Below are 16,949 nucleotides of genomic sequence, written 5' to 3'. Positions count from 1 at the left end.
ATTGACAGATACCTACTAGCTAAGTGATTGACGAAATAGCCCAATAAATTTTGTTTTTGTTGATATTAAGATCCTATTATTTAAAAATCTTGGGCTACACGACTCGTCATGCATAGAGGCTATGGTTAACATTAAGAGGTTGGAACAGATCGGTTCGTGTTTAACTGATTTTGGTCAACTTGACTTTTTTTGCTCGGTTTAGTTTGGACCAAGGATTTAAATATCGAAAATATCGGCGAAATCGTTTTTTTGAGTTATCGATATTTTAACAAGTATCCAATGAGTTATCGTCAAAATATCGCGATATTATCGCGATATGACATCCAAAAATTCTTAAAATTTTCTGAAAAGTCTCAATTTTGAGACTAAAGGGATTCGAACCCCCTCCCATTTGAGTCCTTAACGCCTTAACCACCATATCACTTATGTTGTTGTGATAATATGCTACTATATTTATATATATTGTTTTGTTTTGAATTCTTTTTACAAGAAACAAATTTGCACATATTCCAAATTTTTTGTGGTATTATATTTTAAATTGTGTCAATTAATTACTTAGTCAATGGCATGTGGTTTTTAATTTTTCTATTTTTTATTTGGTCACTTACATAGGGCTGGAAAAAATTCCCGAAAATCCCAAACCAAACCGAAAAAGTCCCAAACCCAAACCGAAAAATCCCAAACCAAAACCATCTTGAAGTTCGGGAATCCCATCCCGAAAAATACCGAAATTTTCGATATGGGATTGGTTTCCAAATCCCATTTGTTTGGTAATCCCGAAAAATACCGAAGTATTCAGTTTCCTATTGACTTTTGGGTTTTGGTTCTTGAAAACCATTGTCATGGTTGCTGACTACTCTTCACAATACACTTACTCTACAAATAGAGATGATGAAGATAGTGAAAATTTTGAATCTCATAGGAACTCTATGTGGTACTAAGTCACTCATGTATCTTACCATGCAATGTATAAAGTGTAAAATATTGTACTAATCCATTATATATAAATGATTATGGTGTGTTTAAACTTCTTTCATTAATTACTACATATTTTCTACATTCACAATGTTTGCCAGCTCGCTATATAATCAACTTAAATCAGTTAAATCCATCATGCAATGCATTTTCTTCCAATTTTTTGTGATAAACTAATAGATAATTGACTAAATAAACATCCTGCAAAGTTTCAATAAAAATTTCCAAGTTTTTCTTACAATTTCCGTGGTTTCCATGTAATTTTTATCGATATCGATATTATCCCGATATTTCCATCGATATTTCCGTGTTTTCGGACTACCGATATTTCCGATATTACCGATATTTTCTTCCTTGGTTTGGACCATATATATACCAGAAACCGTGTCGTGTCAGTTAGTTGATGTTATTTCGGATTCTTTTGTGAGAATTCTGAAGATCCGTTAATCTTATCTGTTCATCATACATCGTGAGATCATAAATTATTTTAAATATTTTTATTTAAAATTAAACACAAATAGTATTTGACAAAAACTGACAGCACGATGTACAATGAACGAACACGATTTACGAATTTCTATGATATTACCAAAGGGATTCGGAGAGGATCCTGTTGGATAAATAACGTAAGTGATACATCCGAGCCAAACGTACCGTTAACCGTTGTTGGGTTTTATCGATCCTCTTACCGAGTTGTGAAGTGTGGCTGTGGTTCCATTTATCTTTTTCAAATCAATGCTTCCTCTGTATTCTCCTTCACTTCACAGTAAACCACCATTATCGCTGCAACCATTTTCTCTCACAAGTTATAAGCTTAAAACACGCATTTCTGAATTGCTAGATTCTGGCGACGGCGTTTGCAGGAAGAAGAACACAAACCCACTTCGTAATTCTTCTTCTTCATCATCTTCCTGTATTGTTTATGCAGTAGAGAACGAGTCACAGCAATTTGAGGTAGACCCAGATAAGGCCAGAGAAGCCCTTAAAAATCTTGACCAGCAACTTCAATCCAGCTCCCAAACTAAATTCCGCCCTCCAAAGGAAAAGGGTACTCTCTCTCTCTCTCTCTCTCTCTCTCTCTCTCTGTGACAATCACAAATACTTCGGCTGCAAATGGTGTGTGTTTACTTTTCTGTTCTAGACCATGATTTGGTTTCCTTTTTTTTGGATGTCTTGATGGCCAAGGTAGTGATAGTGATTGTTATCGTGTTCTGTAGGACTCATGTTCCCGCTGTGTACCGATAACAATTTCTCTGTCTCCCTTGTTTGTTTCAGTTTGGCTTTTGCCACTGCGTTTTTAGTGAATTTTTCCATCAACCAAAAAAAGAAAGACCATGATTTACTTCCACCAATCTTATGTTTTGCATTAAGTTGTCCTAATCGCATTGTGAGATTACAATTTTAAGGGAGTTTTATTTTATCGAAACTGCAAAGCTACGGTCTTTCATATGATCTTGCTATTATGTGAAGTAATTATGTCTGAAGTAGCATTTTCAATTTCATAGGGAGTTATATTAGGAAATAGAAATGAAACAAAATGATGGAATGTGGATGTTACGGCATGGCATGGTCATTGACTAGAAATTATTTTCACTGGTTGCAGCACCGGATGTGACTTTTTCAAGAGACCGAACAAAAGATGAACATGTTGAGGAATTTTCAGGATCGTTTTTTGCAATCACGGCTGCTGCAGTCTTTGCTTTTACCGTTTTCTATAATGTGTTATTTTACACTGTTATAAAACCATCTATAGATGGACTAGAGGCAGCCCCATCCACGGTTGTTCAAAGAGAAATCCTAAAGGACCAGTTTTGAGCCGCCACCAGAAATTTCTGTTCAAGATGGAAGCACTCAATTGTCTTTCAGCTAAGCTTATAAACAGGTTCTGGTTTGAATTTGTATGAGAATATGTTCACAAATAGAAGGGGGAAGAATTAGTATGTGCTTGTAATAATGTTAATAGTATGAATGTGCAACAATAATTACTTATTAGTATTACTTAAAGAAGAAAAGGACTCAATGACCATGGCACTAAAACATGCTCTACAATTCTACATATATTGTGAGTACCATGTTGATACTGATTTTTAGACGTGCTTCAATCTACTTCGTCCTCATGTTTGATCATAGAGAAATTTACAATGTCGTCCTCTCCAGGTATGTAAAGCAAAGTTGACAGTTGGTATCATAGCATAGTTTTGTGTGATCAAGACTTGTAAGGATACCACGATTAAAATCTGCATGTTTCATACGCGTCAATTCTTCCAGTTATGTGAATATATGCATGCAAAGCTAAGTTATCGAATCTTGATCCTATTTTATGCTGCTGCTGTTCATCAATTTATGTGTGATAACAGATTAATATTGTTATAAATCGTTTTCGAATGCTGTGGTGAATGATATATTGTGATAACATAATTCAATTTTCTTCGTTATAACATATATGCTGCTGTTATAGACTTATGTTATTGAATGTTATATTGATTGTTTACTGGTAGACCACGACTTCAATCCAGTTTCTTGAGTTTTACTTGCAGTCCAAGTTATTTTTATGTCTGTATAAAATAGCATGTATGATTTGTGTGTTAAGCATATGATTTGATATTCAATTTATTCATCAATCATGCTTGAAGGAAAAACAATTTTCTGATCAAAAGTTTTTCGAGAAACGTTGTATTAACAAAAATGGTACAACAAAGCAAAAGTGTAGGAACTACATTTGTGCACCGTCGTAAGAGGTGGAGATGCACAAATCCAAGTAACATATAAAAGAGCAAACAAAAGTGAGCAAGCTAAAGGCTGGGAGTGTCGGTCAAAGGCTCTTCAACAGTCAAGTTAGTAAGCAATATAAGACTCAAGTAGTGGGCCAGAGAATAAGTATGTCGTACTAGAGATGAACCCTAGAATGGTGTATATATACCAGTCGAGGAGGAGATCTTTTAGGATAGTAGAATCCTTATTAAAGTGGGAGAATGTCAGAGGATAACTAAGGATAGATATTGAATCCTCTTAGGAATGTGATTACTTACGACGCATGCCAATCTTTAAACTATAAGGACTCCAAGATTATAGAAAACATACTAATTCATTGCTGGATTAGGTTTTCGTATTTTGTAGAACAAGCATGGTCAATCTCAACGAAGTCCTTGGACTTCACCCACTGATTTTGGAACAGGATGGTAGTGGCATCGTTGTTCCGTTTACTCAGCTTTGCAACAAAGGTTGTCGAGTCCATGACTAGACTTTGAGGTATGCGTATTTCGACTCACCTTACTCCAAACTTGAAAAATCATGATCCCACAATTGCCCTTAACTATGTATGCCATGCCTTTTAGAGTAAGTCAAAATGTGTACCGTTTTAGTTCTTTTGATGCATGGCATCTTGGCTTCAAACCTTGTGAACTTTTTGAATGCTACAATGCACTCGAGTTGTTTTGTATTTAGGCGCATTACCTTGCAAATCGTTCCATCAGTATGGCAATGATGCATGGCATCTCTGTTGCATGTTCACAGAGAATGAGACTTTGTCCATTATTGTGGGACCATGATTTTCCAGGGCCGGAGTAAGCTAATCGTAACATAGTTACCTTATAAGTCCAGTCATGGACTCAATAGCTCTGTGCGGTGCTGGTTAACAGAGTATTGATGCCACCATCATCTTCTTCCGGAGTGGTAGACGAATTTCGAGTGACTTCACTAGAATGACCATCCTTGTTCTACAGGACACGGGATCTGATCTGATATGAAATCAGCTAGATCCTATATAGTCTTGGAGTTCATACAATCTATAAATTAGCATGCATCGCAAGTAATCACAACTCCTAAGAGGGTGCAATATCAACTTTTATATATCCTTTAAGATTTTTACAGCGTAGAACAAGGATTCTACCATGAAAAGGTCTCTCTCCTGACTGGTATAAATACACCCGTCTAGGTTTAAGGCAAGAAATAACAAAACAGAATACAAGGCGCTCCCAGCAGGACTCAGGGTGGCAGTAGAACTGCAGGTGAAAGAATTATTAATCCATTGCGATTCGATGCTTATAGTTAACCAAGTCACGGGAGACTTGCTGCACATCACCCTGTGATGGGGATTTACTTGAACACAATTAAATTACTGCTCAAAAAATTCGAATTGTATGAAATCCAGCAAATCCTAAGAGGAGAAAATGGCCACGCTGACACTCTAGAAAACATAGCCTTAACCGTCGACTACTCCCTTCTGCGCACAATCCCTTTCAATACCTTAATGTCCCAAGCATCCGCGAACTGAAGCTAGAAGCAATTGCAACCATCGATGACTGAGAGAACTAAATAGATGAAATCATCAACTATATCATAGACATAAAGCTACCTGACAATCACCACTTGGCCAGGAAACTGGTTTAAAAGGCTTCGAGATAAACAATAATCCGCAAAAAACTTTATCAACGTTCCTATTCTAGAGGCAAGCTTGCAATCATAAATGACATCTATTCTGGAATATGTGACAACTATGCTAGAAGAAGATTGCTAGCACATAAGTGGGTATTGGTTGCGTGATACTATTGGCTTACCATGAGGCAAGACGATATAGGTTACGCCTAAAATTGTGATAAATGTCAAAGATACGCCCCCATGAACCATCAACATGCACAAAAACTTAACACTCTAATAGGATCATGGACTTTCATGCAATAGGGCATCAATTTGATTGGGCTACTAAAAAAAGCACAAGGAAATAGGGAATATATGATAGTGGCATCATATTACTTCTTGAAGTGGATCAAGGCGGAACCTCTGCCGAGAATCACAAGTGTGACTGTCAAACCTTTTGTCTAGAAAAATATCATCTGCATATTTAAAGTTCCCCATACCATACTCACAAACAATGGGTTGTAGTTTACTAGTTAAGAAGTCACAAATTGGTATAAAGAACTTAGGATCCGTTATCTCACTTCCACTCTAAGATAACACTAGGTAATGGGCAGGGTGAAGCTTTAAACAAGACCATCTTCCAATGTTTAAAGAAAAGAATCGAAAAGAAAAGTAAATGGACAAAAGAGCTGCCCGGGGTCTTATGGCATACCATACAATAGTTCGAAAACACCATTTTCCATAGCTTACGAAGAAAAAGCCGTCATCTTAGTCCAAGTCACCACAATACCGAATATGTATATCAAATAATGGATGACCAATAATCCTCAAGTCAAACCTCGACTTCGCAGAAGAACAACGAGAATACGCTTAGGTCCGACTTGCTGCCTAATAACAACAAATCTGATCGTATTACAATAAAGGCATTAAACTTCAAAGCTTATTAGGACCTGGTCCTAAGAAAAGTCTTTGAAAACACAAAGATACCAAGAGAAGGCAAGCTCGGAGCAAACTGAGAAGGAAAATATAAAATTGTTGGAGTATAAAGCAAAATAACTTACAACTTGCATCGCATGGATGGAACTCCAATCACAAAAGAGTCGAACATCACCCAGCTTAAGTTGTACTACCATAGACACACATATCTGAACTACACGCGGTTTGATTCTTTTTCCGGGATATGTAGGTCGTCCGTTCCAGACTCAATCGGAATTTTGCCGTCTGCGTGAAGACAAGTCCATGGAGAACTCATCTCGTTAACGCCCTGCCATATATTGTTCGTCAAAGATGATCACTAATGTAATATTTATATTACATCATCTTTTCCTAGAACTACACCAGTGATTTGATTCTCATTTCTGGAGATATATAAGCATTCATTTCCGAACTCAATCACACCCCTTTGTTAAACAATCATATTTCCTTTATCAATAAAGAAATTATGAAGTTTGTTTATCTTATGTTCAAAGTTTGTGTCTTTCTTTTTTTGGTGATGAATGGAATACCTCAATCACTTGGGCAAAACATAAACTTTGAAAACTTCTCATGATTACAAGTCTAAAAAATTCAAAGTAACACTGTTAGAGTAGTCTCTTTTAGCCAATTTCGTATTGTTCAGTTAGCAGCTTGGGAAATTCAAGTCGTAATAAGCACGATTATGATTGGCAGGCTACGTGCATGTACACATGGTGCCTTAACTCGGATGTTTAGTGCGCCATAAAGATTGTGGGTTATAACATTTAAACCCGGGTTGTACGCCATTGAATGAATAGTTGAAAGGCTGATCTAGAAATCATCCGAAGGTGGCTCTAAAATCCAACCATGTGTTTAGCAGGTCCGAAAAGGGCATTTATAGTAGGCAATCCCTAAGATGAATTTGATTCCAATAGAGCTCCGATACATAAAAAATTCTTTAGCTAAGTTAGCTAAGGTACTCCAATCGGCAACGTGTGCATATCACCATGGATATCGCTGATGGCCACTCTTTGCAAAGTGTGCCCACGCGATACTCATCATCATTACGATCTTTGTGGCATGATGCTCAAGATTGCATATCTGAATCCAAAATGTCTCCACTACTCCACAAAGAATCAGATTGCCATTAGAAAAAAAGAAAACCAAACTATACGTAGTCTAGCTTATTCTGAAATGCATGGTCTTTAGATAGCTATCCATCCTCAAACGGAACAAATGCTTTTTAGATACATAGTTAGGGCCATTATAAGACCATGATTTTCTAGAGCCAAAGTAAGGTTGATCAGAATACAGTTACCTAAGAAGTCTGGTTATAGACTTAACAACTCTGAGTGAAGCTGGATTAATGGAACAATTGTGCCACCATCATTATGTTTCAAAGTAACAATTGAAGTTTGAGCGACTTTGCTGGAATGACCATGCTTATTTTGCAGGGATTTGATTCGGTCTGAAATAAGCCAGATCCTCTATAAGTCTAGGAGTTCCTACAACCTAGGAATTGACGTGGGCAACAAGGAATCACAACTCCTAAGAGGGTACAATATCTACTTCTAGATATCTTCTAAGATTCTCCCATCTTATAATAAGGTATCTATCCTAAAAGGGTCTCTTTCCTGACTAGTATAAATACACTTGTTTAGGGTTCAACTCTGGTAATGTAATCAGCTTGCCCACCATTAGAGTCTCATATTTTCTTACTAATTTGACCATCGAATAGCCTTTGGTTGGCACACTATTTCCCCAGTCTTAGGCTTGCTCATGGTTGTTTGCTGTATTACAGGTTACTCGGATTTGTGCTTTCACCATCCATGGTGGTGCACGAAATTGGTTCTAACAGCTACTTTCCCAATTAACTTCAGTCGTTGGATTTGTTGATCTTGAGGTGTAACGATCCGAATTCAATGGTGAGATTCTCCTTCAAATATCTCCAGATCTCTTCTTTGGCCTCCTAAAAAAATTCCCAAGTTATTACTTCTGTTCAAGAAAAAACAATGGTCTAATTTATTAAAAATTAGGTGGCTTCGGTTCATGGGATCGAGGGTTACCCGTTGGTGATGGTGGCGATGATTGATTTGCCAGAAAGCAGCATGAATCATCGTCAGAAATTTTCTACAAAACTAGGTCACAAAACCCGAAAGGGTCAAACACACAGGTTACCATTCCGTAACAGGTAAGTGTCTCCAATAATTTTAGGGCCTTCTATTTATAGAAGGTCCAAATGGCCGAATTACCTCTGACTTTGCTCACATATTTGTCTTTTGTTACAACTGAATTTCACGAACGGTTTTTGCCTACACATTTCTTGGATTGAGCTCTATCAGAAAAATACTAAGAGTGACCTAGAAAGGTCTGTGTGGAACCAGGATTTTCTAAGGCCGAGGTAAGGCTAATCGGAATGGTCATTTTACATCCTTCGGGAATAAAATATATTATTTTAAGATACAGGTTATATCACATCCCCACTTCTCATTATGGCAAGCCTTTCAAAAGTTAATCCAGATTTAACCACGTATATACACTTTATTCTATCCCCGAACCCAGATAGTGGGGTAGCATGGAACTCATAGACTTTAGCTTTTTTCGGAGTGAGATTTCATAGGCTTAACAACTTCATTTTTTATCCTTTGAAGGAGATAGCTCGATAACAAACTTTCTAGAAGTCGCAGAACTCCCAAAACATCAGAGGAAGTCTTTGATTTCTTCTCAATTGAAGGTCCAGCAAACTGGCTAGCGTACCAATGAGGCCCTGGGCCTCTTTTGCGACTCCAGCCATGTCGACCTTCTATTATTTCCCTCTCAGCCGCACCGACTCCTGCTCTACCACTCTAGTCGCATTAATTCAGGTATGCGGCTCCTAGCCGCATCCTAATGCTCTACGCACTTAGCCTAATAAGCTATATTAGCAGCCTACTTAGTAAGCCCAGCCCGTACTGGCGCTAACATCTACTCTGGACGGGCCTTGCAACCCACTGATACACTACACCTCAGTTGCCTTGCAGCAACAGCATGAAAGAGAAGAACAATTTTTTTACCTTTTGGTGAGACAACAACGACAAAGAAGGTGACAATCAAGTCTTCACGAGGCAAGCAAAGAAGAAAACTGGGGGAATGGGCACATTTTCCTCTGGTTTTCTCTCTTTCTTGTTTGGAAAATAGTTGTTCTTTAGCTTTATTTAATCTTCCGCTTAAGGTAGAGTTAAATAATATATAGGTAGTTTGACCCCATCTCCTAAAAGACTTTCACTACAAGTTAGATCTTATAATCCAATGCAGTTGATGATCCATTTTTGGCTAACCCACTCAACTTGAAATTTCTACACCTCTTGCACAACCCTACAACAACATAGCATGTGTGGGGGCCTTTATAGAGAAACAAATAGTTTGAAAAATCCTAGAGTTAACACATGGACTTTTATCCACAAGAAATGAGAATATCCTCATTAAAATGGCGAGGCTCAGATCAGTTCCACGAGCAGTACAACCACTAAGAAGACCTGAGCTACTGACTACAACTGCTCCAAGCTCATTTGCTCATGGTAAGGAGAAAATTCAAGGAAATTAAAGATGGAATTGATAACCAAATCCTATCTTTAAAGCATTCCTTATTGAAAATCAACTTAATTAGGTAAGGAATCACAATCAAATCCAATCAAGGATACTACAAGATAATCCCACAATATTATTTCATTTATAATATATTTGGGATAATTCTCTCCTCTATCCAATGGATGACACAACTTGGCTAACTACATGATGATACATAGCGTGGAAAACCCTAGACATGTGGCTGGCCGTATGCTCTATAAATACATCATTCTACACCAAATTATGGTAAGCTTTGTATATGCAATTAAGCCCTAAACTCTCTCTTTTCAGAAGAATTGACTTAGGCATTGGAGATCCATTGGTAAACCTCCACCCAACCTTTGTAGATGCGTGGCTTTGGTCTTTGATTAAAAGTGTTTAATTGCTTTGTAGGAACAAATTCATCAAGACTGAAGACATCTGCTACCTAAACAACATCTTCAAATATTTTTTTAATTGATTATTAAATTCATTTTATAATTTATTATCAATTTTGTTTTAGAATATTTTTATTATTGTTAATGTAATAAAATAATAGTTTAATTTAACATATCAGGTAAAGAGAAAAACTTTAAATGATGTCAAAATGCCACATGTTAAAAATTTGACATCTCTTTTAACACTTTTATAACCTATGTCCCTTACTTGCCCCTTAAAGCTTGTTATTTTAGACAAAAGTTCTAACAGCGTTACAAAAGAGTGCCTTTACTTCACACCAATGTTCTAAAAATCGGCCTAGGCGCTAGATGGCAAAACCCCAACTCGATTTCAACCAAAACAGTCACTTAAGGTGGAGAGGATTTACTGGCCGCCTAGGCGCTCGCTAGGTGGTTTAGGTGGCACTAGGCACCACTCCAGGTGGTTGCAAATCCCACACTCGCTGCAACTCTGAATCTGCAACTTCTAGTCTCGTACGTAGCAGTAGAGCCTCGGTGAGCTTTTGTAGCTTTGACGTCTATGAGAAGATGAGGGAAGAGAGAGAAGAAGAGGCAATTTGACATTTCAACCATGGTGGCACGAGCTACAATTTTACTTTGTGGTTCTGAAAGGGCGAAGTAAGAAGAAGAACCGAAAAGATTTAATGGGAAGGGTATTTTACTTTACTTGGGCTCTACCTTGGGTAATGTGAGAGGTGGAGTGCATGGGTCAATGGATTTTAATTATCAAATCACCCACTACATGGGCTTTTATCTTTTTAAAAGTTTGGATATATATTCATATAATGTATAATAAACTCATATAAAACCTTTATATATATATATATATATATATATATATTAGTGTTATATGAATAATTTGGATAATGGTTTTTTTTTCATAGGCCATCATATTGTGTACATAAAAAATAATTAATTATATTAATATTATATATAAAAAAATTATTTAAATTTGCCTAGTCCGCCTAGGTCTAGGTGCTAGGCCCTAGCTCGCCACCCAACCAGCGCCTAACGTTTTTTAGAACCATGCTTCATACTGTGACAAGTCAGAGACCAATACTAAAACATTTTAGTTTCAAGACCAAACTGTGACAAGTCAGAGACCAATACTAAAACATTTTAGTTCAAGACCAAAGCTCTAATTGAGCCAAAGTACATGAACTAATACTCTAATTTTCTCACGTATTTATACCCTTTTGTTAATTTGAATTAATAAAGAAATAACATATATATAAATTTTCAACATTATCAAGCAATAGATTGACCACCACTAGCTCAAGGAAAATGGGGTCATAATCTTTTTTTTTTTTTCAAAAGAAATTGTTATTGGCACTCTAAATTTTCATTATACACTATAAACCTTTTATATTTAGAAAAAAAAAAACTTTTGAGGAGTGTACAATGATATTTTTGTTGTTCCAATAATAGTTCCATTTCAAAATTTGTTAGATATGTAGTATTTTATAGTAAATATTTTTGGGAGGTGGTTTTTAGGTTTTTAGAATCCACAACCAACTTTAGTTGAACTGTTGGGTAAAACTCAACTATTAAAACTAAAACTAAAAATTATTTTACTTTCAATAAATAGCAAAAATTACTTTTATTTTATATATGAAAAAAATAACTCTTTTTAAATAAAAAATAACTTCTTTTTACATTCTTTTCCTCTTGTCACATTTTATGTCATTATACTGAAGTAAAAAAAAAACTATTTATGGATAAAACAACAAATATTTGATGGAAAATTGTGGATAATTGATCCAACGGTAACAAGGCGTGAAAACTACCAAAATTGAAAACAAAAAAGAGTCTGTGACTTGTAACTTTGCAAGGTTGAGCTGGATATTTTGGGCAGAGGAGAAAATAAAAAGAAAAGGGGAGGAAAGAAAAAAGAAAAAAAAGAAAGATGAGGTTTGCTTTCTGTTTTTCCTTTGATGGTTGACTCCCAAAAAAAATCAAAATTTTGGATTTAAAGAGAAAAAGAAAAAGAAGAGAGAAGGAAAAATAGAGGATTTTAAGAGAGAGAAACAAAAGCCTCTGTCAAAGAGCTTTGACTCTCTCTCTCTCTCTTTCTTTCTTTGCAAATCCATGGCATTTTCACACCTTCTCATTTCACATTCCTCTTCACCTTCCTAAATCTTTGATTTATTGCATTAACTAGGCTTAGGTGATAATTTACCTTCATATCTCATCTAGGTCTCCTTCAAATTCCCCAAAATTCGAAAAAAAACCACAGGTGGGTTTTGTTCTTCTCGTACATTTTTTGATCTTTTGATTGTTTTTGTTTTGTTTTGTGTTTTTATATTTAGATTTATTGGAGAATCATGGATTTTTTTATTTGTTTTTGCATGAATATCCCACATTTCTAAATATGGTTTCTGCCAAATCTAAAAATCTTTAAGCTGGAAATGTTATGGAACTCAAATGTTGGATTTGTCATTAATTTTCTCTGATTTCTTTCTAATTTCCCCTTCAGATTTTGATTTATCGACCTTTCTGCTCAATTGGGTCCTCAAGAAATCTCAAGAAAGGCTAGAAATTGTGAAACTTTCGAGGCTTGGATTTCATGGGAAATTGTTGTGTAACTCTCGGCACATCAGGCCAGAACAAGCAGAAGAAAAACAACAAGAAGACAAACCCATTTGCAACAGATTTTGGTGGCATTAATGGAAAAGATGGTGATGGGAAACTGTGTGTCTTGAAAGACCCTACAGGTCGAGACATTTCGACCCAATATGACCTGGGACGCGAGCTTGGCCGAGGCGAATTCGGAGTAACATATCTGTGCACAGAGGCATCCTCAAACGAAAAGTTTGCTTGCAAATCAATATCGAAGAAGAAGCTGAGGACTGCAGTGGATATTGAGGATGTGAGGAGGGAAGTTGAGATAATGCGGCATTTGCCTCCACACCCAAATATTGTGACATTGAAGGACACTTATGAGGATGATGATGCGATTCACATTGTGATGGAGTTGTGCGAGGGTGGTGAGTTGTTCGACCGCATTGTTGCTCGGGGTCATTACACAGAACGGGCCGCTGCAGGCGTAATGAGGACGATTGTTGAAGTTGTCCAGGTTGAGTTTTGTTATGGTTCTGTTGTGTGTTTTATAATTGGTATGATTTTGAAATTTGATAATTTTGTTCTTACATTAGATTTGATCTAACATAAGATGATATGGCTTATGTTTATGGTGTTGGCTGAATGGTGTCATTTGTTATATTCTTGCTTAGGGTAAATGTGATTCGTATAACATTTTGTTTTTGCTGACACCCTTAGATTATGAACTTTAAATGTAAATGGAGAACCATATGGTGAGTTGAATGTCCTCCATTCCCTTATTGGATATTCTCTAGTCGTGTTGCTATGTATCCTGCTAATTGGGTTGAATTTCTTGTTATTTGATGTTAAAAGTAAATATTACTATGCGGACAATATGGTGTCTTCATTTTTAGTTTTCCTTGTTTGTCGTGTTTTATTGGCTTATATGTTCTTTTAGGTGATAACTGGTGCTTCATTTTTAGTTTTCCTTGTTTGTTATGTTTTATTGGCTTATATGTTCTTTTAGGTAATATGTTGGCTACGTTTGAATCTTGAGCCTTTGGATACAATAATATTCTATGCACTGAAGATACTTTTCTATACATATACATATAGTTGATTGTATGATAATGTCTCTTTTCTTCTGTGGTTATGTTAGTGTGAAAGATTCTAATTTGTGTGCACTTTACGTTGCAGATGTGTCATAAACACGGAGTAATGCATCGGGATCTTAAACCAGAGAACTTCTTATTTGCAAATAAGAAGGAAACGGCCTCTTTGAAAGCAATAGATTTTGGATTGTCTGTGTTCTTCAAACCTGGTATTGCACTACTTTTCAACATTGCCTGGTTAATATTTTTTTCTCCACTCTTAAAGTCCATGTTTTAGCATGATTACATCATCTCTGTTTTTACCTTATGACAAAACAAGTGTAGCTAAAGGTTGCCATATTCTACAGGTGAGCAATTTAACGAGATAGTGGGAAGTCCATATTACATGGCTCCAGAGGTTCTGAAGCGCAACTATGGACCTGAGGTTGACATCTGGAGTGCTGGGGTTATCCTGTATATTTTACTTTGTGGCGTTCCACCTTTCTGGGCAGGTCTGTGTTTCTTGTCCACTGTTTCTATTTTGATTCTTTACAACTTCTACACGAGTTGGAATGCTTCTGCTTATCAAAGATCTGTGATTTGTATCAACTTGAACAGAGTGCGCCTGCTTGTGTATTTCCTTGCTTAATTTATTAGTTTTTCCTTCTCATAGTTTTCAAATAATTTCACTGTAGAAACTGAACAAGGGGTAGCACAAGCAATTATTCGATCCGTCATTGACTTCAAGAGGGACCCCTGGCCTAGAGTGTCAGATAATGCAAAGGACCTCGTGAAGAAAATGCTAAATCCTGATCCAAAGAAGCGGTTAACAGCTCAGGAAGTGCTTGGTAGTAATTTGATATCTTATATTTTCCAAAGTTTTATTGCTTTACATGACATGTTAATCCTTTTTTTTTTCTTGTAGATCATCATTGGATTCAAAATGCCAAGAAGGCCCCAAATGTCCCACTTGGTGAGACTGTGAGAGCAAGGTTGAAGCAATTTTCTGTAATGAACAAGCTGAAGAAAAGAGCTCTAGGGGTAATGTTTTGAAATTATTTATTGGGATTCCATAGTTATTGAAGGAATTTATGTTGAGCAACTTGTATGTTGTGTTAAAGTTAACCATATATTCAATGTTTGAACCCTTGACTATTTCATGCATAGGTCATAGCTGACCATTTGTCAGTTGAGGAAGTAGCTGGCATAAAAGAGGCTTTTCAAATGATGGACGCTGGCAACAAGGGCAAGGTAACCATAGAAGAGCTACGAAGTGGGATACAACAGCTGGGGCAAAATATTCCTGATCCAGATCTTCAAATACTAATGGAAGCGGTAAGTATTAATTTGTGCTTCGCCAACTTGCCTTCTTACTTTTAACCTAGGGTTGCATAATAATGTGTCTTACTTTGCATCATGTTAAATCTCAAGAAGCAAACTAAAAATAAGAAATTTTGGAAAAGAGAAAAGAAGACTTTTTACAAGAGAAAGAGAGGGGAACGGTCCTACATGTTAGTTTCTTTTGGGGACTTTATGAAGTAACTAATTGATTTCTGATTGCTACAGGCTGATGTCGATGGGGATGGAGCTCTCAACTATGGAGAGTTTGTTGCTGTTACGGTTCACCTTAAAAGAATGGCAAATGACGAGCACCTACATAAAGCCTTTTCATTCTTCGACCAAAACCAAAGTGGTTACATAGAAATTGAAGAATTAAGAAATGCTTTAACTGATGATGTTGACACAGGTGGTGAGGAAGTCATCCATGCAATTATGCACGACGTAGACACAGATAAGGTTAGAAAAACAGTTTTGATACAATTAACAAAAAGCTTTATCCTTCATCCAAAACGTTTTATTCCAGCTTACATGGTTAAAAGGCCCTACTTTTAAACCTTCAAGCCTTCCCCTAATAATTAACCTTTCCATGTATTGGTTGTTGCCTTTAGGTTCTTTTTTTTGTCAAGAAAATTGTAGGTTTTAGTTGGTCTTTATGAGGAAAATGCTTATCCTAAGAACAAAGTCAATACACTAGTTAAGATGCCTTCGTTTTGTAAGATTACTTTTTAATTACTTTTGTTATGTGCATGTATCAATATTTGTAATCAAGTTATGTGTGAATATCAATATGTATACATAGCATTCCTTTTAACTAGTAGTGTGTGCATCAACGATAACATAAACCGCAACCATTCTTGTATGGCTGCCTTGCAGGATGGGCGCATCAGTTATGAGGAGTTTGCTGCTATGATGAAGGCTGGTACAGATTGGAGAAAAGCATCCAGGCAATATTCACGGGAAAGATTTAACAGCATAAGCTTGAAGTTGATGAGAGAAGGGTCTTTACAGTTAGCCAATGAGGGTAGATGAACCTACATTCTTTTTTTCTTTTTTGAAACAACATTATTTGAAATTAAATGATGTTTACAAAGATGAAAATTCCTTTGTTGGTGGGCTTATGAATCCACTTCTTTTTATCCCTCATTGTTTTTCATTTTTCTTAAAGAAAACTTGTAACTTGAAGGATTGGAGTGAGGGTCGTAGCGTCTTTTACAATAGCTATGATTAGGAGTTGTAAATATGTCAATTCAAAGGCCTTTTCCACTATAATCTCTCTCAACTTACGGTGGAACTTTATTTTTAAAGAAGGAAAGACCAAGTTTGATTTGTTTTAATTTTTGTAAAAGCTAGTTATTATTGGCTTAATTTGATTAGTTTATAATGGTTGTGAAAATTGAATTGTAGCATGATGACCAAAACTTAGCTACCAATGTGTTTTGAATGGGTTCCAAATTCCTTGTCAAGGTGCAAATTCTTCGTGTCTGCTAGTTCTACAACCCTCGTTGTCCATCAAATCTTCATTGACCACCACGGTTGACGGCTTTACATACTATTTCTAATCACATCTTCAAGAGAAGCTAAGGCCCCGTTTGGGATTGAAGTGATTTTAAAAAAAGCCACTGTGAAAAAAAGCTGAGGGTCATTTTTG

At 36.3% G+C, this 16,949-nt stretch overlaps 2 protein-coding genes across 2 annotated transcripts; both read left to right on the top strand.

Annotated features, from left to right (window-relative positions):
* The first annotated feature begins 1,635 nt into the window (after positions 1–1,635).
* LOC126588645 (uncharacterized) lies at positions 1,636–3,012 on the top strand. The gene is made up of 2 exons (XM_050253746.1): positions 1,636–2,023; positions 2,579–3,012. Exons 1-2 carry the CDS (start codon positions 1,711–1,713, stop codon positions 2,788–2,790), a joined length of 525 nt encoding a protein of 174 aa, XP_050109703.1. The 5' UTR covers positions 1,636–1,710; the 3' UTR covers positions 2,791–3,012.
* Positions 3,013–12,318: 9,306 nt separating this feature from the next.
* Positions 12,319–16,635, top strand: LOC126591035 (calcium-dependent protein kinase 8-like). Its single transcript, XM_050256568.1, has 9 exons — positions 12,319–12,564; positions 12,805–13,404; positions 14,067–14,190; positions 14,329–14,472; positions 14,656–14,808; positions 14,886–15,001; positions 15,128–15,295; positions 15,527–15,757; positions 16,175–16,635. The coding sequence occupies exons 2-9, from the start codon at positions 12,895–12,897 to the stop codon at positions 16,328–16,330; spliced, it is 1,602 nt and encodes a 533-aa protein (XP_050112525.1). The 5' UTR covers positions 12,319–12,564; positions 12,805–12,894; the 3' UTR covers positions 16,331–16,635.
* Positions 16,636–16,949: the final 314 nt, after the last annotated feature.

This window comes from Malus sylvestris, chromosome 11 (genome assembly GCF_916048215.2).
Source record: "Malus sylvestris chromosome 11, drMalSylv7.2, whole genome shotgun sequence".
In the NCBI taxonomy this organism is placed as follows: Eukaryota; Viridiplantae; Streptophyta; class Magnoliopsida; order Rosales; family Rosaceae; genus Malus; species Malus sylvestris.
This window is presented reverse-complemented; position numbering and strand designations above follow the sequence as displayed.

Bases quoted from the DNA above. Each gene is read 5' to 3' on its own strand.
- LOC126591035 (XM_050256568.1), top strand. From the start codon at position 12,895: ATGGGAAATTGTTGTGTAACTCTCGGCACATCAGGCCAGAACAAGCAG. The intron at 15,002-15,127 runs GTAATGTTTTGA...TTTCATGCATAG, and splicing joins TGAAGAAAAGAGCTCTAGGG to GTCATAGCTGACCATTTGTC. The intron at 15,296-15,526 runs GTAAGTATTAAT...TGATTGCTACAG, and splicing joins TTCAAATACTAATGGAAGCG to GCTGATGTCGATGGGGATGG.
- LOC126588645 (XM_050253746.1), top strand. From the start codon at position 1,711: ATGCTTCCTCTGTATTCTCCTTCACTTCACAGTAAACCACCATTATCG. The intron at 2,024-2,578 runs GTACTCTCTCTC...CACTGGTTGCAG, and splicing joins CCGCCCTCCAAAGGAAAAGG to CACCGGATGTGACTTTTTCA.